This window comes from Saccostrea echinata, unplaced genomic scaffold (assembly GCF_033153115.1).
Source record: "Saccostrea echinata isolate AGI-Se365-2 ecotype Australia unplaced genomic scaffold, CSIRO_AGI_Sech_v1 ptg000001l, whole genome shotgun sequence".
NCBI lineage: Eukaryota > Metazoa > Mollusca > Bivalvia > Ostreida > Ostreidae > Saccostrea > Saccostrea echinata.
Window position 1 is genome coordinate 31,871,984 of NW_026889750.1, and position 25,212 is coordinate 31,897,195.

General features: G+C 34.3%; 2 protein-coding genes across 5 annotated transcripts; both read left to right on the forward strand.

Annotated features, from left to right (window-relative positions):
* Positions 1-364: 364 nt before the first annotated feature.
* LOC133196843 (uncharacterized) lies at positions 365-2,277 on the forward strand. The gene is made up of 3 exons (XM_061332697.1): positions 365-725; positions 1,336-1,479; positions 1,973-2,277. The coding sequence occupies exons 1-3, from the start codon at positions 365-367 to the stop codon at positions 2,122-2,124; spliced, it is 657 nt and encodes a 218-aa protein (XP_061188681.1). The 3' UTR covers positions 2,125-2,277.
* Positions 2,278-11,341: 9,064 nt separating this feature from the next.
* On the forward strand, positions 11,342-24,941 carry LOC133189755 (protein FAM167A-like). 4 transcript variants are annotated; one of them, XM_061325177.1, is made up of 3 exons: positions 11,342-11,578; positions 14,125-14,724; positions 23,722-24,941. In XM_061325177.1, the coding sequence occupies exons 2-3, from the start codon at positions 14,365-14,367 to the stop codon at positions 23,974-23,976; spliced, it is 615 nt and encodes a 204-aa protein (XP_061181161.1). In that variant the 5' UTR covers positions 11,342-11,578; positions 14,125-14,364; the 3' UTR covers positions 23,977-24,941. The 4 variants fall into 4 exon arrangements, with proteins under 4 accessions (XP_061181161.1, XP_061181140.1, XP_061181148.1 ...); XM_061325156.1 differs by lacking the exon at positions 11,342-11,578 and adding an exon at positions 11,930-12,062; XM_061325164.1 differs by lacking the exon at positions 11,342-11,578 and adding an exon at positions 12,180-12,310.
* Positions 24,942-25,212: the final 271 nt, after the last annotated feature.

Genomic DNA, 25,212 nt, shown 5'->3' on the forward strand with positions numbered 1-25,212 from the left:
AAAAAAAATCTGTAGTGAAAACACGTCTACCGAAATAATAGTTATCTCTCTTTGTTTTCCCAAATAAGTTATATTAGAAATATCCATGTAAACATGAAAAATCCTTCAGATACGTTAACTTTTGAAAAAATGACTTGGGGGTAGGCGGTGGAACAGTAGTGTCATGACCAAAATTGCATAAAAATAGAAAAATTTGCAGTTCTTTACCTATTATGCGGGATGCATATTTTTCTTAGGCCAAAAAAAAAAAAATGAAACGCTGAATTTTGTGAATTCTCTTCTGCAAAGTGCTTCTGGGTGATTGATTTTAAATAATCTATTATCTAAATGTCCAGTTCACAGTAATTTCAGCTAATAACTGTTAATGGACAACCTGGTATTGCTCATTGATTATCGGAGGGCACCGGTTTTTGTCTGTCCGCCGTGTTTTCAAATTGGCCTCAATTCACTTCTATGCCCCAGAACATCGAACACTATCCGCATAGCACCTGGGGACTTGTTGAATCAGTCTTTAGCCATGTGTCGGTCTTTGTCAAGGAGTACCAGGGTGTCTATTGGAGGAATGGTACTGGGTTTCCTGTTACAAATCGTGGGTGTGTCTATGCCACACTGGTGCGACTCTACATCTCGGCAGACCAAACGTGTCAATTTTGGACTCTGGAAAACATGCGAGGATATAGGAAGGCTAGACGAACACGTACCGATATGTCAATTTTCTCTAGACAGTAAGTTTTTTTTTAAAATGTACATCATTTGGGAAATATCAAAGGGCATATATTTTTAGAATGGAAAGTTTCCATTTTCATTTAATTGTGCCCAAACAAATGACGAGAGTTTTCAGGAACAGCTAGAATTTGTTTAATTAAAGTAAAGTCATGAAGAATGTATGCACTTGTATTATTCAATCGATCACTACAAATCTCAGTAGGAAGATCTCATGTTTTAATGTAAACTGTAACATTACATTATATGTTTGTGGTTGCGTGTATTGATTCTCATCCTTAGACGCGGGTCAGTTTGTGGTGCTTTGTACAGTGGTGTATAATCGTTCATTAACTTGTACTAAGGTGCAAAATGAATCATATTCTCGGCATTTTCTGTTATCTTTAATTGTATTCTCAATAACTACAAGTGTAGTACTAGTATATAAGAAAAAAATGATAAAAAGTTTGGTGTTTTCCTGAAATGACAATGATACTGTCTACTGTGTTGTTTAAAAGTTCAAATAAATAATTTTTAAGCAAAATGATAATTAATGATGGTATAGTAAATCCTCAGAGATTACGCAGGTCACATATTAAAATTTGGAATGTTTCAGTTTAAATACTTTTACAGCCCAGATGATTGTGGTGCAGGTCCTAGAAGTGTTAGGAGTACTTGGCTCCATATTCACCCCATGTCTGGTATTTGCAGCCGCCATGAAATACGAAAATAAATGTAGGACCTCCATCTTTTCCATACTTTCTGCGTTTGGAACAGGTAAGACGGAATGTACTTATTGCAGCATACCATCTTGAGCACCCCAAGGCAGCTTAACAGTCACTTGTCATTGATGTAAGTGATCTAATAGAGCTCCTTTGCAGTGATTGCTTTTCGTGTATCTTACAATTGAACAAGAAATAAACCACAAAAAGAAAATGGTCGAATAAGGCGTGAATAATGCCTATAGCTTAAAGTGTATAAAAAATTAATTTGTGAACAAATTTTTTAGAGCAAAGTTCTTAATTATTGATTGAAAATTAAATTACTGAGGAGAAAAATGTGCATGTTAACTGAAATATCAAATAACTTTTACATGTATAATGATTGAGATTTAATTTGTCACTTTATTATTTGTCGAACCATGCGTATTTTTCTCCTCTTATTCGTCCATCTTCTTTGTTTAAATTAAAATGTGGTGAAAGATTCACCCTCTTGCGTAGACAGCAATATTCAAATGACATATATTCTAAGATATAGTGCTTATTTACAGCATCCTGTATTATAATGGGCGTGGTAATTTTTGGAGTGGAGGTCCCAGATGAGAACTGGAAGCTGTCCTGGTCGTTTGGATTTTCGGCGGCGGCGGGGGTTTCCTACTTGGGTGTTTTTGTAGCATTGATATGTGTTGCCATGGAAATTTAACCCAAGACGAAGAATGATCGAATATTATATTATATATTGGAACATGGATCAAGAAGGTGTGAAGTTGCCCAAGAATTTGTTCATTCGAGTCGATATCAGGTCTTGAATGATATACTAGTAAGACTGTATTCAATATTATGGAGGAGGTAAATTGGCAAGGGAGTACATCGAAACAGTCGAAGCTCAATTTGAAGATTCTCATTTTAAAGACATTTCATTTTGATCCTTTCTATTACTCCTTCTTATGATATTTAACAATATATAGTGGTCTAGCGCGTTGATCCTGCACTGCTACTTAGATTCCACAGGTCGAGAGTTCAACCCCGGGTTGGGGCGGGAGTTAACTATCCTTAGAAAGTAAATTTCTCTGTGCTTTCTATATTTATATTTCTTCACTAAGGACAATTCTGTTAGTTTAAGAGTTTTTGTTAATTAAATGTGCTTTAAAATAATGTTGATTTCATTGCAATGTGTATCGGTTACGATCTTCTAATAAAATTAATTATGAAAGCCTTATAAAACAAATCATTCAGAAGTTATGTGCAAGGTTAAATTTTTTGCGGACAAACAGATTAACAGACAGACGGACAGATTAAAAATTACATGCCCCCGAATCTTCGATTACCGGGGCATAAAAAATCATTATTTTTGCCACAAATGATCACTTTGACCTTTTGACACCTCTGATTTAATTTTAGATCATATTCAAATTCCATTTATCACTCGTCAATAAGATCGGACCGACCGGATGCCATGTAGAGAAATGAAATGGACGGAGATCGACCGTTTATTTATTGAAGAGCACAATTCCTGTGGGTTAACTAGTCTTCTTCACGCGACCAATTGCCTTCGTAGAATACACCAGAATATCGAAAACTCGGACTAGTTCCAAATTTGTCTGAGTTTTTGACTTTTACAATTAATGAAACAAGTCCTATGACCATTGTTTTTCTATAAGAATTCAGTTGCTTTCAAGATACACTTTAATGCAGTATTCACGTAGGTCTGTGAGAGAGGGAGGAAGGGGTGTAGAATAGAATAACATTTATTTCCAAATCAGGGCCCAAATGGGCATAAACATATAACATATACAATTACAAATAAAGTAATAACAGAAAATAGACAATATCCAATGAAGAGTAATTCTTCCAGTAAGTACTATAATCTATTGGGGGTATTTTGTTTAAGTTTCATATGTAGATATGTGTTGGAATATAAGAGAGAGAAAACACAGAGACCAAGTCCACAACTAAGTATCTTTGCTAGCTTGCTCCAGTCCCTCCTTTTTTGAGGAATGGGGCGGATCAAAAACACTTTCTCTCCACTGCACGGCATCATCCAAGAACCTGATAAAAATATGCGATCGAGTGAGTTATAGAACAAATTGATTATTATTTTGGACTGGTTAGTGTTCCAAAGAATTCGATATTTGAGAGCACAGATTAGATTCATTAAGATAGTTCTGCAATTCGTTCTGACAAAGTCATTATTAATGTGCTGCGGAGTAATTTCTTCGAACAAAGATTTTTGTTGAGATAAAAATTATAGTTTTCTGCATGTTTGGAGGGGCTAGTTAGTTTGTTGGGATGAAGTGGTAGATGAAGTAGCTATTTGTTGGATGAATTAGATATTTGTATGGAGTAGTACATTCAAATCGTGAAACAAAAATATTTTAAGCTTTAACTAGCCTAGGTGCAATTATATTAAGTGACAGAGAGCGGAAAGTTCCAAAAACTCCTCATTCGGAAGGCCTCAAGAGTCAGGTTAATCTTTCCAGGAACTGGCTTCCAGGGATTTTCCTAATTTCATAACTTTTTTGCTCATGTTGTTGTAACAGATTTTGATGAAATGAAATAGAAACCAACTGCATTTTGCGCCAAATCCACAGTTCTTCGCCCTTGTTCCCTGAATAGGCCTATTTAGCAGGCAAGGGATTTGTATGGTTATACTGAGAAACAAGCTCAATTGGAAAATACACATTCTATGGTTAGTAATAGTATACATTTAAACTTGTCGCGGTTAGTTTAATCGTAATGAGAAACTTTGATGTGACACAAAGAACGCTTACTTGGAGGGAGGTTATAGGTTGAGGGAAAAAAGTTTATACATCACACTCGCTGATCATATAGCCTAACAAGATCGAACCCACCCACCCCCCTTTTCTTCAGTTTTTTTTTTTATTGAATTGATTTTTAAAAATATGCATATTTTTTCCTTTGTTTCGGATTGAGTGAAATTCGTGAAAAACGGAGAGCTCCTTATTTAAAAGCTTGCCATTTCACTTGTAAGCATTATCCATGCGAACGCAGTTTTGAAATCCAGATATTTGACTATATAAGACACAATCCAAAGCCAAGTAAATTCTTCTTCGGGTCTATATTAATTATTGCTGGGTTTCGAGGTCAATACGATGATTTAGACACCTGAGGAGTACAATATTCACCGAGCCCGAAGGGCGAGGTGAATATTGTACTTCGAAGGTGGCTAAATCATCGTATTGACCGAAAAACAGCAATAATTGTTTTATTATATGATTCAATGATGAAATGACACACACTCATTAAGCAATCCATGCCATCTTATTTGTTCACATCTATTGAAGTATTAGCCGAACATAATGAGAGAAACGGGGTTGAAAAAAAAAAAACAGTTGTATTATTTTGGAATTTTTAATTCTAGTTTAGGTGCAATGTAGAAAAAATAAATGTCAGGCACATATATATAGGATTGATTTGAAAAAGGGGGAATAGAAGGGAAAAAAATAACAACTTACCTGAAAACAAATCTTTGACTAGCCCCCCCCCCCCCCCCCACGAAAATTCTCCCGACTCAAATTGTTATTTTGGGATGTAAAAATCCATAAAAGAAGTTAGGGGGGGGGGATTTCATTGAATTTTTTTTTAAATTTATCTTTAAAATTTAAATTAAAACTTTACATTCTCAAAAGGTGGGAAGGGGGGGGGGCAGGCCTCCTGCAAACCTACCCCTCACCCAAGAATCTATGTGCCTTAATGTTATGTTCATATGACAGTGAAGTCAGGTGCAAGTGAAATAACTTTCCAAAAGTATTTGCATCAATTTGGAATTTCCCTATCTATTTTTGGTCCAATGTAGAATAAATAATTCCTTATATTGACTTGGAAGGTCACGTGCAGGTCAATATAACGTAGTATTTTTCTAACATTGTTGGATCTCAGCCAATCAGAGAGATGGGAATTGTTCAGTCATATAATAAAAGCCTCTTCTGGCAATGAAGAGAGCTGTAGAAGGCAGCAATGGAGTCTCCGACGAGATATCTGTAAATTTTTGTGGTATCATGAAGCCGAACCCGGGAGTGGAATTCTCTTGGGCACAACAACAAATCACTCTAGCATTCGCTTGGACACAATTTCTCTTGGGTACAAATCACCCTAACAATGTATCCCTTTCATGTAATGTATAATGTTACTGTTTGTTCAGTAAAATTTATGCAAACTAGGAATAGTCTTATCTTGGTGATCATCATAGATTAGTTATCGAACATTTACATTGAGTCAAAGCTCTTTTTCAACTCAAAATTCAATGACGATCCCTTTTTATCTTCACATGCAGGTAGTCTAAAAAGGTTCTTGTTAAAAAAAAATAAAAACGAATTAAGATATTTTTAAAATTTTGACATTCAAAACAAATCAGTATTTACTGAAATATAAGGCCTTGAAAGTCTCCTAACCAAATTATCACGTCTATATCAAGTATTGTTCAACAGACTCAGAAGGGGCATTTCATCTTATCATTCCACCCTAATTATTCGGTAGAATGATGTTCTTCTGAAATAAAATGGGGTACTGTGAATTTGTATAAAGATTAGTCTGACTGTATTATGTCATCCCGGTCGTCATTAGCTGTTGATCAGTCACAGGATCAATAGGCCTGAACACATGAATGACCAGGCATTTTTCTCAGGACAAACAAGGACAGGTGCTCGCCAAGTGTCTCTGAATTCTGAACCCGAGGACTTCAAAAACAGATGCTGCAAAACAGGCAAGGGAATTTTAACTATTACAATCTCTTTATTAAAATCGTTAAACCCTTAATTCTTACTACATATTAATATCACAGACAATACATTTGATTATTGAAATCAATCACTCGCAGTTATCGGATAAGTTGTGCACGCTTTTTGTTCATTTGGCTTTCATTGCGGAATTTCTTTTCACGATTTTGATTTAAGGCTAGGCGCAAATAAAGGAAAATATATATTTTAAAATTTTGTTATTAATTCTAGTTAATAAATGATCTAAACTTTTGATGTGAATGATTAATCTGAAGTAACAAAACTAACTTTTAAAAACTGTTTAATGTACGTATATGCTACAATCATTGAGGGCAAAAATATCGAGCGAAATATTCATACTAGATGTCCCCCTTGATCGAGCGAAATATTCATACTAGATTTCCCCCTTGATGCGTTGGCAGTGGTACATTTATCAAGTTAATCAACATATGAGGATCGAGACGTTGGTTATTTGTATGAAAAATGATGCCATGTAAATTTCGGAAAAATCCCACAAAATATGTAGGTTTTATCTTTTTTGGCCAGAATAAACGCAAACACAATACTTTAAGGCAAAAAAGTACTATAGTAATTTATTTTCCATGCAATTTTACGGTTTACATTTTCTTTAGAATATATTTCTATGGCAAGTAAATTTAAACTTTTCACCATTTCATACAGTTGTGATCCCTAAGACACTAACATGATCACATTTTTCTATAATTATTTTGTTAAATGTTGATTCAATTGTAGATACATGTACTCACATAAGTACCTTACAAATATGTAAGCAAAGGAAACATATGGGAAAGTTAACCCTTTATAAGCACAGGGAAGGGGGGCGGTAACATACTATAGTTGATTTTGCATACAAAAAAGGAATTGTCCTTTTTGTATACTGATCACGTAATATCAAGAATGGTATGTTACTGGTCCCTGTGTTTACAACGTACAAGTAAGGCAAATAAAATACTTAATTCTTTTGCAAGCCCATGTCGAAACAAAAAGGCTGATTCGTTCTGTGCTCACTACTAGTGTCCGGAACACTAATGGCTTGCTTGTACAATGTGCAAGAATTTAATGCGTCTTATCTATACTTGCTTTATTGTACGTGCGTCGTTCTTATATTTTCAAGACGTTCTAAATTTTTTTTTTTTGAAGGCGTGGAATTATTGCAAGAAACGCTTATATTATATAAAAAGAAAATGCATGAACTCTGTTCTTTGAATGTTGTCAATCCATGAGGAGATTTTTTTCCGAAATAAGGGCGTCAGCAGAACTTTATATTACTCGGACATTGGGTCAAGTGAATATTCCACAATAAAGTTTTATTGAAATCGGTCGAAAGAAATTGTTTGTTTAGTAATCTTCGCCCACTGCACCTTCCGTGATAAACTTATTATAATTAAAGTCGGCCACTGGTTTGGGGTGGTAAACACAATAACTGATTTAGATCATAAAAATTGTTTTTTGATTTAAATCAGTTCTGGCAATCAAAAACAGCCGAGAAGATCTACCAGAGAATCTATTGTGGACGTGTATGATTAACATTCGCAACCTGGTATAACAGATATACACGACACCAACTATGAGGTTAAGCCGATGGAAAGTGGGATTTTATTATAAATTCCGGTAAAATATCATATTTGGACTACACCTTTAAAAACGGTATGTATGCCAAGTTTCTCCGTCGAGGACATTTGCTACTAACTTTTTTTATGGAACCATTTAACTTGAATGATTTGTCAATGCACATATATTTTCATTGATTTATAAAGCAATTTCTCAGGAGCGGATCAAGGATTTCCAGTTACATGTAAAAGAGGCGTAAACTTTCTAAATAGCTTACAGACAATATATACATGTAGTTATTACGAGTTTTAAGGATAACATGCGTTTTATCAAGACTCTTAATTCAAAGAGGTCTGAAAAGGGGGGTGAGGGGGTAACACCTCCTAAATCTTCGACTTTTTGTACTCCTTAATTTTCTTGTTTAAAACATAATTTACGTCCGACAACATTGACATCAACTATATCCAGTTAAAGAACTGATATAGCCACTGGTGACTAGAAGAATATTTACACGATATTAATATTACCCGAGCTAAAGGCCGGATATGTTTGGTGTAAAGAGAGTCTATATAGTTGTCTTTCATTGAACTTTTCATATTTTCAACTTCTTCTCCAGAATCACTGATCCACTACTTTTGCGATGTGCACCTTTAGTTAAAGAGGTCATTAGTTTATTCAATTGAGCAGGCCACCTCTTTTCAGTGGAAGTTGATTAAGATACAGTGAAAAAAGGATAGGATAATTATTTAAACATTTTTATTTCAACAAGATTTGTTGGCCTAGGAAAGAGAAACATTATTTGAGAGCTTTAATATTTAGTATACTTTTTTTTTTAAATCGTACCTCTAGTGTCTGGAATTACTATAGCCACAAGTAATCAAATTCATATATAAGTATTCCCAAAAAAGTGTACATTCAAGTTCAGTAGGAGGTCAAAGTATTACATGGAATAATAGAGGAATCAAGAATCTTTTAGTTAAAGTATTTTTCTCGACAACAGAAAAGCCATCCCCACGTACACGTAGTGAACATGTAAATTCAATTTTCTTCAAAACATGCAGGCACTTAGTATCGTTTTTGAAAAGGGTGGGGGATAAAAAATGGTAGGTTACCTAAAAAAGTAAATTATCCAAAACTGTTACGAAGTCTTAATATACCAATAGATTCTAAAGTTGAAATAATTATGCTCACAATATAGGATTTCATTTACATGTATGTATAGGATTTCATTTACATGTATGTATAGGACTTCATTTACATGTATGTATAGGATTTCATTTACATGTATGTATAGGATTTCATTTACATGTATGTATAGGATTTCATTTATATAGGGAAAACAAGGCTGAGTGATTTAGGTTAGCTTTTTGGCCCAGAGTCTCTAAATTAAAAAAAAAAAAGCGAAAATAGTAAAAGTCTCTGTTGTCTTTTTATTGCTTAATGTTTTTGTTACTTTTATATTTAAAAAAAAAGAGAAAAACAGATAGCACTAGAGACTATTTCTAGGAGTATACAAATTACAGAATTTAACACTAGTTTTCATGCGATAGGACTCTGTTGTTTATAATTAAAAAGACTGTCTCTGAGTGAACTTTGTTTAACCCTCTATTCACCAAAACAAAGAGACAGTCGACAAGGGCTGATAATGGGGATTGTCAAAGAAGAAGTTTGTATTACATTCAATACAATACATATTAATACCCCTGGGATATTTCATACGAACACTGTAAAAGGCAAGTTGTTTTCTAGACTTTGTAAGGTAAACCGCCTTGTCTTATTTTAACTGCTTATATTGTTAAAAAAATTGCTCTGTAATTTTTGTTAAAAAAATCGCTCTGTAATTTTTCGCCAAATATCTAAAATTTTTGGATGATTTGTCTAATATTATGATAGTATTTTGGATTCGATTTATTAGTGATGAAATTGCATAAGATAAAAAAAAACACTACATGGTTTTGATAAAATTAATGTATTAATGGTTCTCAGTTAACAGCATGTCGGAATTTAATTCCCAAATTTTGCGACTCGAACGTCCTTCTTCCTCTCTTTTCGAACTGTACTCCGGCACAAGTCCGACTAATTTGAACAAGCCCGGCTAAAGAATTCTCTTAGGTCATACTAATAAATGAAAAAGGTGAATATAACGAACAGTTATCGATCTATAAATAATCTATAAAACAATACAATTCTGTGAAGAGGGCATAAAACACGGACCCCTGGGAATTCCAGAGGTGGGATCAGGTACCTAGGAGGAGTAAGCATCCCCTGTTGACAGGTCACACCCTCCGTGAGCCAGGCAAAAATAGTCTTCATATTTTAACATGTAAACTTAAAAAAATTAACGTTCTCGTGTTCGTTTCCAACACAATTAAGATAACAATTTTTTGAAGATCGTTCTACGATAAAAGCTGCTTCATGCCGAATTTGTAGAATTGCTGAGTGGTTAGTATTGTAGTAGACTCAAAGCAAATCTGAATTTTAAAGTTTCATTGTGTGGTTTAATCTCAGAAATAGGTACTTGTTGTCCTCTAGTCCCTAAATGTACAATGTAATGGAGAGGCCTGATCAGAAAATTACCTCCTTGATAAGGAGAGCATTTTGTGGTTGATATCCTTACATAAGAATTGTTGTTTGATTTAGAGAGTTTATATTCGAAATACTGCCATAAATCTACCCTGCTTATTGGGAGGTTGTCAATATTTCAGGCTTTCAAATTTGTTTTAGACACTTGTTCTCAAGAGTAGACCCTCCTTGGTTCGAAAATGATAGATTTAAATAAAATTGACTTGAAAACATCCATGTTTCGATATATAAAAAAATCTGTTTGCTTTTGATGTCATAAGACGTAGCCCGTTTCCCGACAAAACAACCTTGCTTTATCGTTATTAAGGCAAACTCCAGCGTCATAGCTAAATTAATTTATCAGAAAATGAACTCTATTTCAATCATGGGATAAAGAGCTTAATATGAAAGGATGATTAAAAGTCTTTTTAAAGACAAATATTTATCTGCACCAATATTACTTTAACCGGAGGGAGCATGTTTTGATTAAACTATGAGAAAAATAGTTACGCAAGGCTTTCTAAAACTTGTAAAAGTCAAAAGCGAAAGTGCCATTCGAATTGAAGGATTGAAGAGTCATTTTCGGTATTGGATTCTTCAAGGTGAGGGAAAAAACATGTGATTTATGTCTACATGTATTTGCTACAAATCTCATAATTCCCTGTCATTGATTTGTTGAAGCAAGAAAAACATTACCGACATATATTAAAAACGCAGCCATGAAGAATTTACAACTTACATTTAGTGGAAATGGACCAACAATCGTCAAAATTATTGACATTAAGATACATCTGAGTGTAATCTAGTTAGTGCGCATGTGTAGATTGTCAATTATTTGAAATGATTTGATGAATAGGTTATTAAGAAAATTTCATAAAGATGATTTAATCTTATCTTTCCTATTTCTAATCCGATTCAAAAGCTAAAAAGGGGTTTACTTTATGATTAAAAACTGTCGACCACAGTGTAAGATATTTAAAGCTGGATTAATGCACTTTTCAGCCACTTGTTACTTGACGGGGAAATATCGTATTATGTAACTCTCTTCTGTAGAATTCGGGCCAGAACTACTTATAGGAACTTAACACGTTTAATATTGAAGGCAGACATAAAGGGTACTAGTATTTAGCATTGTGGAGCAGGTGTTAAAGCCACTTTAATTTTTTTTTGGGATAAATTAATTTGTAAAAACTTGTGTATTAAAGTCTTCCTTTATTCTGTCGACGGACACCTTTTTAAACTGAGAGTGGAAGGCTGTTTCAGCGATGGTACATGTATCTACATAAGGTAACTTGCATCTCAATAATTCTAGCTGTTAAAAAACTTATTTTTCTTAGGAGATTCCGACGAATAATTTTGCATACTAAGTGAGAAATTCATAACTTTTTTTATAGCCATCCTTATTTTTCGCGTCTAATTCATATTTAAGGTACATTGCAATTATATATGAACTGCACAAATATCGAGAAGACAAATAACAAAAATTGATGGGTTTTTTTTTCTTTTTTTCCTTTTCTTATTTGCCATGCCTTTTTTCTATTGATCTTTAAACGAGAACCTTGCAAGTAATTGATATCTGAGGAGACTTTACGCGTGTAATGGCGATCTGTCTGCACTATTCAATCGTTAAGGTGGAGCGCTGCACTTGTGATCTGTGGAGCCTATCAACAGAAATAGTGCAGCACAGTATTATCTGACTCTGTATCCTTAAGAAATTGAGAACCGTCTCAGTATGGACTTGTTTACGGAAAATAACACTGATAGATCAAAGGTATATGACCAGTCAATGTTGTATGTGTGTTGATTAATGTTTGCCTGTTCTTCGCTTCAGGCGGATGGCTAAGGGTGTATTTCGTCCGTGTGTCTGTCTTTAAGTGACGCAGCTTAACACCTTAAACATTTAATCGAATTGTTTGATTTTTTTTTTCAAACAAACTGCGCTCAAAAATGAATTTAAAGTGGCCAATATACCTGGATTTATAATATGATGTATATATGATTTTTATTCGGAACTACGAGGTAAGTGGTTACACAATGATGTTTATGTATAACAAGTGCCTTAACTATCCGATTCTTTTTTTAAAAAGATATTAAAATTTTGTTGATATAAAAACAGGCATAAAAGTCTGTGTAAGTATCGCATCGTGTAGATTGTTTTGACATACACTCTTGTAAATGACGTAGGTATGATAGGATGTGGTATAGCAGTATCTCTCACGATCATACACCATCAACTGTCAATTTTATCTAATATTATTTAATTCTAAAGCACAATTATATTGTTTTATTTTCCTGTTGTTCTTATGTCAAAAACACGGAGAGAGGGTGATAAGCCGAGCAAAATGTCGATGGTTGAACAAATAAAAAGTGTTTGAAAAATTGATTTTCAACTGACCATATTGAAATTTCTAAATATGAACTATACATGTATGGGTATTTGTAATCAGTTAACGTTAACGCTTTAATTTCAAAGTTATGAAAAGTTTTCATGAATAAAATAGTATTCACAAATGTACACCGAAGTATAGGCAAAATTGACAATTTTCATGTACTATGATATATTGTTCCTTATATATCTTCACTCCATTTTATCTTAAGTTTATTCTAAAAATATGAGTTAAAACTGAAAAAAAATTAATGCATTTTTGTCCCTTTTTTATCATTTTGCAAACAGAATTTTCCTTGAAAAGTCTGTTTGTTGTTTAACGTCCCTCTCGAGAATTTTTCACTCATATGGAGACGCCACCATTTGCCGGTGGAGGGCTGCAAATTTAGACCTATACTCGGCACTCGGGGCCATTGTGCAGTGAGGGATCGATCTTTTTCGTGTAAGCACCATCTGCGACACGGGACCTCGGACTATACGGTCTCATTCGGTCTCCATGTCCCACAGTGGGATTCGAACCCGCAACGTAAGGATCAATTCCTCACTTTATTGGGGATAAACAAAGCTTTATAGTCTATGTTAATCATTTACATATGTTAAATGACTTTGTCACTGAAAAAAAGAAAATTGTGTTTAACATCAAGTCTCGATGAGAAATCTCAACTTTCTAGAAGTATGTATTATTATGCGTACATTCAAACTGATCTTAAATACAAATTATATTTTGACACGAATAAACTTTAAATATATTTCACTAAAAAATGCATTGTTGATCTGTGCCGCTTCAGGTACACGATTTATTACCACAATTGTCCACCCATTACTGTGATTTCAAAAAAGAGGATTTTCCCCCATTAATTTGAGGTTCAAGTGGAGTAGGAATTTTAAACAGTGTACCAAAATATAATTGACTTTTTCAATGACGCCATCATCAGCTCCCTTTATGCATTGTATTGCTAGATTGTGTGTTGCAATCAAATATTTTTAAAGTGTTTTAAATTAACTTTGCCATACACTGATTTGTTTGAGCGTTACATAAAATGAAATAAATCTCCTGGCATTGCGGAACGCCAAAGAATTTCAATCAATCCAAAGCGCTTTCTCAATTTGAATTTATACAGCCGTGGCAGATACGTGTATATTGCATTTAAAATGATACTCTGTTTCGAGAATACATTATTCAACTTTACTAAAATAATCTTTCTTTGGAAACTTTGCTAGATTCGATTTTAAAGTAGTTAATTGAATTTAAAGTTGTAGAGAAAGGTGTCGAAAAGAGGTTCCGGAGGGTTCCGTTTGATAAAAGTCTTCCGTGTGACTGACCGGATATGGTAATACACGGATCACACCATTCGTCCACTGCAAAAGATAAATATCTGCGTTGAATTGCTAATTTTACAAATGACAATATATATATATTTTAAGTTTTCTTTATTTGCTTTTTCAGGTGCTAAACTCTGATCAGAAGATGAAGGAAGAATACTCTACGCATCAACGATTGCTTTGATTTCGCCTCTTACCGAAATTTATTTACCCACCCCAGTTTATTAGTTATTCATACTGAAAATGGCGAGATTTTCATCAAATCTAGTCGCTCAAAGTTTGATGTAATGTGAATCCTGTAGTATTATGAGTTGTTTTGATGGTTAATGAATGAAATTTTGAGAATTGAATTTTGCCACTTATTATGTCCAAATTTAAGGATGTTCGTAGGCCTACTCTAGCTGTAATTGAGGAGAATTCGCTCCCGGAAAATTTTGATATAGTGGACACAGATACCGAAAATACCAATACACATCTGGATGAAAATGACAATGTCTGTTCACATTTGAATTTACTGAAAGAAAAGACAGCCAAACTGAATTTAAGCACTCGTAGACCAAGTTACGTAACGTGGAGGAACGAATGTATAGAAGACTCCGGTCGAGGGATTAAGGCGAAATTACCCAATGTCAGGGGAGACGACTCTGTGAATGGAAATGAATTAACTCTTGATAAACGAATAGACAATATTGATGGTGCTTTAGTCTGGATTAAACAGGAACTTGTAAGTATTACACGGTTTGTCTTATTTCTCATTAGGAATGTCTTTATCATCATATTTTTATTGTGCAGCTCCTGCACATTTTTTCTAAAAATATTTCTACTTTTGGAAAGACATCGTAATGGGTCGCAAAAAAACCTCAGTAATAATTATTTTGCACGAAAAATATAAACATCTGAATTTTAATTTCATTTTTTGCAGCATCAGATCTCCCTCTATAATTAAATTCCGCTTGAAGCAATTACGACTACCTACTCTGTGTACCAAATTTACTTTAAAATCAATATACAAATAACAACATCTTTTCGTGGGTTCTATGTGTAGACATATTAATCAACCTGTGTTATTAAATCAATTGTATTAATAGATATCAAAAATGAAATCACCTCTCGGATGTGTTGTTTCAAATGAAGAAATGTCCATTGTTAAAAAAGGGGATGCATTTTCACTAGCAAAAAAAAAAAAAAATAAAAAGTCTTGTCTGTTCTATATGATGTACTTATACTCGTAGGGTTTCTTTGTTCCTTTTCTTATGAAGCGAGCGCGGAAAAAAAAAAACATGAACGTCAGTAAGAACCTGAAAAGGAGAATGTGAGGGCGACATAGCAAGGGCGACAATGCGAGGGTGAGGCTAAAATTTGCATAAATTCATACACTCCCGAGCGTTCTTGTTCCCTGAAATAGAAGCAACCCCCCCCCCCCCTTCAGATATGAGAAAGGACCAAATACTACCCTCTGCCGTTTATAATGTGACACAGTTATGACTTATTAGAGTTTCCTACCACAGAGGAAAAAACAACTTTGCATCCAGTTGACTTTTCAGGCAGACAAAAACCTGTCTTATCTTACTATTCGTAATTTTATAGAGAGAGAGAGAGGACACATGTTAGAAAGTCAACTTAACCTGGCTTTCTAAATATTTGGCTTCGTGTTAGAAATGGATTTTTTGTCAGAACCAAACGTGTAGTGGTGACAAAAACGTCCCCATACTGCTCAATGTCCGAAACACACCTGGCAACTGTCATCTTTAAATGTAAATAAACGGAGTGATATTTATCATGTAAAAAATAAAAGAACTTTTAAGCCTGGAAATGACAACAGTTCTGTGCACAAAATACTACTGTTAGGAATGGCAGATAATATTCCACATTCCACTCTTTGACTTTAGGGTGGTGGTCATTTTAAAACCTTCAGTATGAAGACTCACTTGGACAAGAAATGAATCCACATGTAGCGCAAATACAACGTAATTTAAGTTAGATTTGTCAGTACTGAAAAGTGCTTATAATAGAGCTCTTGAGAGCTGCTGAAAAATCTTTAATCTAATCTCCCATTTATAAAATGTCACATGCAACATCCCCAAAACATGAATGGTCGTGTATCCCCCAGTGCAACATCTGTGCAGATTAATGAAATCATTATAGGTGTTACTTAAACAATAAAAGGCTTTCTTTGGTTGTTAGTTTGGGAATTAATGTCGCAGCTGTTGCAGAAAAAATACATAACCCGCGTAAGCGGGTTATGTAAATTTTTTTCTGCAATAGCTGCGACATTAATTCCCGTACTAACAAACAAAGAAAGCATTTTAGTGTTTATATTTATATCTGTATAAAAACATTCAAAGTAAAATTAAACATGTTAAATATTGTATTATAGGTGTGTATGTCATTGTATGTATAATTGATGGAACAGCCGTTGCTCAAGAAATCTATGCAGGTGGCTTGCATAGTGTTGTTTACTCATTGATAAACGGCAATGGGTTTCTTAAGAAATAAAGGAAATAATATTCAAAGGATGTAAATATATGTATATGAGCCTTCAGGAATTTTAACCTGATCACTCTACCGGAAAACAAAGTCACGTGCAGCACGCTTGGCATCATCTGTGATTTGCATCACCTTATGCAATATCTATGCATCAATATAGGGTTTATAAAAACATAGGAATTTACATGTTCTAATTAATTGCAGCATCAAATCAAAGTATCCGTTATCATTTATGCAAGGTCGGTCATATGTCTGCTTAGGAATTTAATTTCGCTTACAGATTTAATTTGAGCATTCATCCGAAGAATGTGGCCATATTATGCATCCGAAGCATGTTTATTAGTATGCCAAATGAGTTTCATCATCCATCAAAGTTTCTTCAATATTTGAAATAAACTTACTAATGACAGAAACCTGCTGAAAGGAGGTAACCACATCTTTATCCAAATAGTGAAAATCACTTTCAGCATCTTAAACAATATTGCACATCTGTAACCCTTGCACAATTTCTAAAGAATTACTTAGATCCCAATAAGTAGCAAAAGCTCCGTTGACTCGTTTCAGAAAGACCTTTGAGCTTTAATGGTGCCTTTTGGCAGAGAACAAAATTCCAAATATTTCCTTATTACACAACCACATTACATGGTCAATCATGAGCAAAAAGATGGGGGGGGGGAGGGTATCACTACAGAACATATTTGAGGATTATCGATGAGTGAAATGACAACCTCAGCCTTGTAGACATATGGGACCGATATTGTACCAGAAACTGTTCAATATTTACACCTCGATCTGCCTTCTAGAATTGGGACCGATGTTGTACCAGAATTGTTCAATATTTACGCCTCAGCCTTCTAGACATGGGACTGATATTGTACCAAAACAATTCAAAAATTAAGCCTTGTCTAAAGGACATGATATATTTATATATATAAACCAACCAAACAAAAAATAAGCCAACAAAAAAAAAAAAAAAAAAAAAAAAAAAAAAAAAAAAAAAAAACTTTTAGCTACCAGTTGAGCTTTATTTAGGGGGTGTGACACACAGACTCAAGAGGATAACAAATGTTCATCCTTCTTTCTTTACAATGTGTGGATATTACTAGTGGATATAGTTTTAAAAGTTTTGCCAGTTATTGAATAACTTTAAAAAATAGAGGAAAAAATATTCAAAATTCCTTCAAATTTCCGTGTTTTCTAAATTTGAATATTTTCATTGTTGTACATGCAGGATCAAATGAGTCAGTTTCCTCATATTTAATAAACAACTTGCATAATCTCCACATTAGTATATAACACACGGACATTATCATTAAATTTATATACTTGTAATGTCAAACAACGAGCAAACATCCTTTGTTAAATTGGAGGTTTTGAAATCTGTGTTTACAGGGAACCTATTGTCAATTTTTTATGAGCATTTATTAAGAACTTACAGGCCGCATTTGAAGTCTAACTCTAAAATGTATTGTATTAAACAACAATAAAATCTCCTTGCGTGCCTAGAAACCATTCTGTTAACGCAATCCCACCAACCTCTTCATGTAGGTTCGATTTTTGAAATATAAACTGTATTACTTTTTTTGATTCATATAATGTTTGAAGCAGAAGGAGGGAGAAAAGAATTAGGTCCTTGACAACTGCATATACCCAACAAATCCATGTATACATAATTATTTATAGACAATGCAATAAACATGATAAATATGTGACTTTCTCAGCATATTGCATGTATCCAGGGAAGTAAGATGTTATCTTTAGTGTAAATTATACAATTAAACTCATAGAATAAAACGGAACACAGCCAGAAAAACATTATGAAAGTCGAAAACGTGAACACAGCCAGAATATTACATCAGAAACAGCAATAGCTAGAATATCATATAAAATACCAGAAACATCGATCTATCTTCAGACCGCTCGAAGTCTTTGGCGCATGCAAAACTTTTTTTCCCCTCCAAGAGATAGAAATACTTCAGATTCATGTAGTTTTTACCAATTTCACTCAGCGTATATAAATACCGGCATAACTGTCTTTCCTTCTCCCGAAAGTGCGTGGTTGTCAAAAAAAAAAGATCGCTTATTTTATAAGCCAGAAAACTCCCATTTCTTTATGATTTTATCGTTAATAAATAATAAACTCATATGGGATCAGCAGGTCTTGCATAATCCTTGACAAAAAATTGTTAATAAAAATAGTGATGCTTCCTTCTGGCTGTATTATAAGACATACACCAGACAGTGAATTAGATGCTTGTAGGTCGAAGCCATCTATTTGTTATCAATATTGAGATCTTAATATATGAATCTTTACCTGCCCCTGCCCATGTTCTCATGTCTAAAGAATTTATGTTTTTTCCCCTCTTTTTCTTTGTGGTTTGCTTAAGCATCAGTCAGCTTTAAGAGTGTGAAAAAATGGCTTAGAGATAGCACACGTTGGAATATTTCTCGGTTTACGTGGCCCGCGACTTTGAGATTCCTCTGTTGTAATTGTCCATATATTTTTTTCATTCTTAACTAGATCTGCTTGACTAGAAGGAGGGAATACAAAAGTATATAAAATTCATGTTGATATTAGCTGTGTATGATAAAATGTACAAAGCTGGTTCCTTTTCAATTGTAATTACTGTAGACATTAAACAATTGGCCCATTAGCCGCAAAGTTCTATGGAGATAACGAACAGTATTCAAGCTTAAAGGTCCATTCAAAGAATATAAATCAGGAGCAGAGCAAACACGGACCTCTAAAACATCAGAGATGGGATCAAGTGCCATGAAGGAGTGAGGATCCCCAGTGGCGGATCCTGGAATTTCATAACGGGGGTGGGGTGGGGGTGCGCAGTAGAAGGCAGGGGGGGGGGGGGTTGGAGGCTGCATTGAAGCCCCCAGCGGGTCCAGGACAAAGCCATGGTGGGGATCCGAGTCAGCCCCCGGAAACTGACGAATTCTAACAAATAAGAGGTGTTTTTCCCTTGATTTTAGGATAATACAAACAAAATTTAAAAAAAATTAAATTGAAACGGGGGGGGGGGGGGTTGCACGCCCGGCGCACCGGCGCTGGATCCGCCTTTGATCCCCTGCCGACTGGTCACACATGTGGATAAATGAAGCCCATGGTTCTTATACTTTCATCCGCTCACAACAAAGTTGTAAGGGAAATAAAAACTCCCCCGTATGTGTGCGTGTGAATCCGTGCGTTTTTCTGTGTCCATAACAATGTTGAGGGCGGAATACATGTATATGGAGTGACGTTTCAGTCTCAAACTGTGACAGGGGTCGTATGTGATCAGGGAGGAAATTCATTTGAGGGTCAAAAAGTCATGGTCAAAGCTAGTGTATCTGCTTAACAGGAAAATAACCAATGTTTTTGGATACGATATTTATATTGCCATTCTTGACAGTCATAAATTTGCTACATTTGTTGGAAATAACGCTTATACCTATTAACTCGAGGATCAAAACCGTGAGTTCAGTATTGTTAATATGATGTGTAGATATTTGGGATATGATTAAAGTAACCTACGGAAAATACATATACATAGGGCTTTTCATCTGAGTACCAAAAGATCAAAGTGACCAAGAGTTTAGTGTTATGGATACAATGTTTAGATATTGCTAAAGCGGTAATAGGTGACCAATGGGGACAAAACTGTTTTGAGGGTCAAAAGGTCAAAGTTGAATTATCTTCTTAACAATGTCGTACATATAAAGTGGAGTTCATTTTAACTACTAGGACTGGGCAATAATACCGACATTCCGGTATATTGCGGTATGTTGACAAAAACATATTGCATTGCAATGTTTTTGTAATTATACAGATATACTGGTAAAGTGCATGGACTCAAGAATTTTAAGAAAAGTTTTCATAAAGGTTTGCAATCATGTCGAACAGTAAGACAAAAGCTGTTATAGGGTTATTAAGTTACATAAATGTAATTCAATCAACAAGCTATCTTTTATTGGTTATTTATCATAGTTATGTACATTCCACATTTAAAAGGAAGTTAATATATTAAGAATATGCCATTTCAATTTTGTTGAAAATGTTGTAATACATATCGCAATACAGTTAAAATATCGCAATACGAAATCTCTTGCCAATACCCAGCCCTAATTTTGACCATTAAGTATTGATTTATTCTTCTGTGAGTATTTACGAAACTTATGCTACTTTAAAGTTTCAAAATAAATGTATAAATATAAGTAGTTAAAAATAAATTGATAAAGATAAAATTCATTCATAACTATCAGTTTCCCCTTGCCAGTTCAAAGTTTCAAGGTGAACTCCATCGATCTAATTGCATCACACATCATTGAACACAAATATAAATTTATACCACAATTTATTGTTTTGCTAATTTTTTTTCTCTTCACGAAGATAAAATGGAAAGGTGATGACCTTTATGAAAACAAATTTATTCACCAGCAAATTTCTTCTCAAAACCTTTAGTCTGATTAATTGACAGGTGGTGTAAAATTATGTATGGTATTTGACAAAACTTGTCATTTATCACTAAATTATCATTTTTATGAAGTAAACAACATTTGAATCACTTAACTTCACGGTGTGTCGCAGAGTATCTTTGCCGTAGATCGTGTATACCCTACTTCATTCAAGGTGTTGACATTTGCATTTAAATGGAGAGTTTTGAAATGAATCTAATAAAAAATAATAATAATAACCTTGTGTGCATATATCAATGGCCTTCATAAATTATTGAATTTCACAACAGGAAAAACTACAAACTTGTCACTATACATAGTATCATTTCTCTGATACCAAATTCAAAAAGAAAGTGGGATTTTTAACAAAAGTTGTACAAGTATATTTCGATAAAACAAAACTCGCTAGAAATCTGTTGAATTTCTTATTTGTTTGTTTATACCATTTATTATCAATTCATGTACTTAGTATTCATTTTAATTTCTTCAGATGGACTTTTTGAAAGGGGTATACTGAAATCGCCTTGTTTATCCGTCTTTCCGTAAATATATTTGTTTGAAGGTTATCTCTATTTAGAAATTAAATTATTAATTTTTCACACCTTGGTCAAATAATACCCAACATTTACCGGTAAACACGTGCACCTGGCCAGGTCTGACGATCTACGGTATTGCTATGTGTTTTCGTCCGTTGTCGTTCGTCGGCCGTAAATTTTTGAGCCTTTTCTCTTGAATCACTGAATCAATTTCAACCAGTTTTGGCATATAGTGTCAAGGGGTGAAGGGAGACAAAATTGTGAATTTCATTGTCCCTGTCCCCCTGGGAGACTAAAACCATCAAAATTAGCGCTATTTAAAAAAAAAAAAACTCTACTTCTTTACTCCTGGATATCAACCAGTCAAACAGTTGGCATGATTGTAATAAGAAATGAGCTCTTTACTAAAATTGTGAAATTCATGGTCCCAGGGTCAGGGGTTCTGGAGTAAGGACGTTGCTCCAATGGTCATATATTGAAACTGCATAAATTCTTTAAAATTCTTCTCTCCCCTGTATATCTAACAGATAAACTAGGTGCATGGCTACGATAAGCAAAGGTGCCTCTTCCAAAATTGTGAAATATGTGACCCCAGGATCAGATGTCCAGAAGGGAGGGGGTACTCTTAGTATTGATTATATCTTGAAAATGCATTGATTCTTTGAAATCTTCTTCTCTGTTTTTGAATATTTAGCAGTAAGACTAATTGCATATGATGAGCAAGGGTTCTTCCAGAATTTTAAAATCCATGACCCCTAGGTTAGGGGTTCTGGTGTTAGGGTAGGGCTCTATTAATAATATAGTGAAAATGCATTTTTTCCTTAAAAATCTTCTTCCCTGCTCCTGGGTATTAAGCAAACAAAGTGCATAAATATGATGAGCAAGGGTGCATCTTCCAAAATTGTGAATTTCATGGTCAGGGGTTCTGGTGTTAGGATGGGACTCTATTTATTATATAGTGGAAAAGCATTAATTCTTCGAAAATCTTCTTCCCTGCTCCTGGGTATTTTGCAGATAAACTAAGTGCATGGTTATGATATCAAGGGTGCTTCTTTCAAAATTGAATTTCATGGTCCCTGGGTCAAGGGTTCTTGGTGTTAGGTAGGGCTGTGTTGAATCTATAGTGAAAACGTTTTATACCTTTGAAAATCTTCTTTCTGTTCATGAGTATCTGGGAAGCAAACAGAGTTCAAAGTTGCAATAAGCAACAGTACTTTTACCAGATTTTTGAAATTCTGGACCACTTGTTCGGGTATTCTGGTCCTAGGCATGCCTCTGTTAATCTGTATTCTACTAATCCCTTTTTGCTATTCACCTATGGAAATTACTCACCGTAAATATTGTAATTTAAAGGTCTATTGAATAAGAGAATTATACAAGAATTTATACAAAAAGTACTTTCATAGTTTTTAAGGTCAGGTTTACCTGTAAATCAGTAGTAAATAACAGATTCATAAAAATGCGACAAAAATATCTTATCTTTGTACATTAAATGTTCTTCAAAGATCAAAAGAGACCAAGAGGTGAGAGGGAATGAGATGGGTTTACCAATAGTACTCAAGCACTTCTGTTGTGTTTAGTCTGCATTGTGATAGTGACAAATGGGGGCAAGTACAGGCAAGTAAATAGAACTTCTTTGAGATTTGTTACTGAGTACTAGACTAATTATTTTGTTGATCCCTGATCATCCTATTTCTATTACTTTTAGGCAACATAGCGTCATCTATTTTTTTTTTTAAATTCTTTACTTCTATTGATCCGTAAGGTTTCAGTTGTTGTATTATACTCAGGTGACCTTTAAGGTCATTGGGCCTCTTGATCTTTAATTTCTGGCTTTCTTAAAAGGTTATATTATACATTGTGACAGAAAGAAGAAGTGCAAAACATTTTGTCGACATATTTTTGAAACCGAGAAACTTTAGAAGCTTGTTCTTGTACAGAAGTTGTTTGTGACCATAGATGTATCTTGACTCTGGTCCAGGATCATTGAATTGCAACATGAATGGCTACAACTTTAATACGAAAACTATTACCTCATACTTCATAAATGTTCTATTACTGAAGAGTTTGAATTCTTTCTAGGATAATAATCAAAATCATTTAACAATTTCAGCATCTTTTTTCCAAGTGATTTTGAGCTTTGCAATGTGATCTCCATTCAAGAACTTGACACACTTTCAGATCATAGTCAATTATATTCGTTAGTTCGTATGAAACTCACTAAAACTTTAAAATCATTTCTGTTGTATTTTCAGCAAGCAATGCGTACGCAGGACCAAGATATAGCCCGGAAGTTGCTGTCATTGCGTCACGAAATGAACGCGCTGAAGCTTCAGTGGAGTTGTGACGACCACAAAGAGATGTTGGAAGAGGCTCAGTGTGACCTTGAGGAAATGCACGAGCTTCAGGATATATGTGACACCCCCCTAGACAGTATACAGCCCGACCCACTCAAACAAATCGGCGTAACTAAAATGAACCTCAATACAAGGAGATTTTCCATTCTATGATTGTGTTCTTTTATCTGTAGTACTGTGGTTTCATCAATTTTCGGTGGCATCAATTTTCGTGTATTTTGTAAAACAGACGTTTTCGATGATACGTATTTTCGTGGACAAAAACAATGCCTATACAAATGAATAACATATTTCTTAAGTTGATGAACATTTAATTTCGACGATCTGCTTAACAACGAAATCCTCGAAAATTGGTGCTCAACGAATATTGATGAAACCACAGTATGTTTTCATTCTGTCTAGAAAATATAAATATAATACTGTGTTTTTCTATTTATTTTGTTAATGTGACATTCAAAACTACAGATCAGTATATATAATAAATAATGCATGTACTTTGGTAATTTTGATTCCTGGTGAATGGTCAAAACATTGGTATTTTCACAATCTGGAATTTTTTGCCAGTTCAGAAGAAATATAGTGAAATATGGAGATAACGAATAGTATTCAAGCTCAAAGTCCATAAAAGCAATACAAATTTAATCTGGAGCAGAGCAAACACGGACCTCCAAAAAACATCAGAAGTGGGATCAGGTGCCATGGAGGAGTGAGCATCTCCGACCGGTCACATCCTCCGTGTGCTTCTTGTCATGATCGGTAAATAACGGGAAAATCCGTCGACAATTCAGTGTGTAAATAATTGTCTAACCTTTAGTATAAAAACGTCAGTCAGCATATGACTTAATGATAGATTGAATTTCCTGACAAGGTCATTGTATCGACCATAGAACCTACGACATGATGACTTTTACAAAAATTGTTGATACCGGTATTCTTGTTTCATCGACTTGTTTGTCAATAACTTACCTCGTTTTAGAAATTGTTGTACAAGTGCCGTACAAAGAGATGAAAAATTTACCGCCACCAGAAAACTGTTTTGTATAATGAATATCATAATGGTATCATGCATGAAATTAGATGTATGTTCGAAATTGCTTTGATAAATTCGTATAAACTTAGTTATTTGTTTTCTATACTGCATTCCCACTTTCAATGAAAATTGCATTTGTTTGTGGAGATATTAAGCGATAATTACATTCTGCGTTAATTTCGATGAAAATTTAGTGTAATAACGCAAAATATAAAATCTCCAAAAAATGTGTTTTTACATTCTGCGTTTGACAAAATGTAATAACGCTAAATGTAATAATTTCACGTGGACTTTTTTGTCTGTGAAAGTTTGGAGAAAATAACCTGGTAGGATGGCTACTCGAGATTGTTATAATTAGT

Excerpts from the sequence above, each read along its gene's own strand:
- LOC133196843 (XM_061332697.1), top strand. The coding sequence starts at position 365 with ATGGACAACCTGGTATTGCTCATTGATTATCGGAGGGCACCGGTTTTT. Across the intron at positions 726-1,335 it reads ATGTCAATTTTCTCTAGACA|CCCAGATGATTGTGGTGCAG; the intron begins GTAAGTTTTTTT and ends ATACTTTTACAG. Across the intron at positions 1,480-1,972 it reads ACTTTCTGCGTTTGGAACAG|CATCCTGTATTATAATGGGC; the intron begins GTAAGACGGAAT and ends GCTTATTTACAG.
- LOC133189755 (XM_061325177.1), top strand. The coding sequence starts at position 14,365 with ATGTCCAAATTTAAGGATGTTCGTAGGCCTACTCTAGCTGTAATTGAG. Across the intron at positions 14,725-23,721 it reads TCTGGATTAAACAGGAACTT|CAAGCAATGCGTACGCAGGA; the intron begins GTAAGTATTACA and ends TTGTATTTTCAG.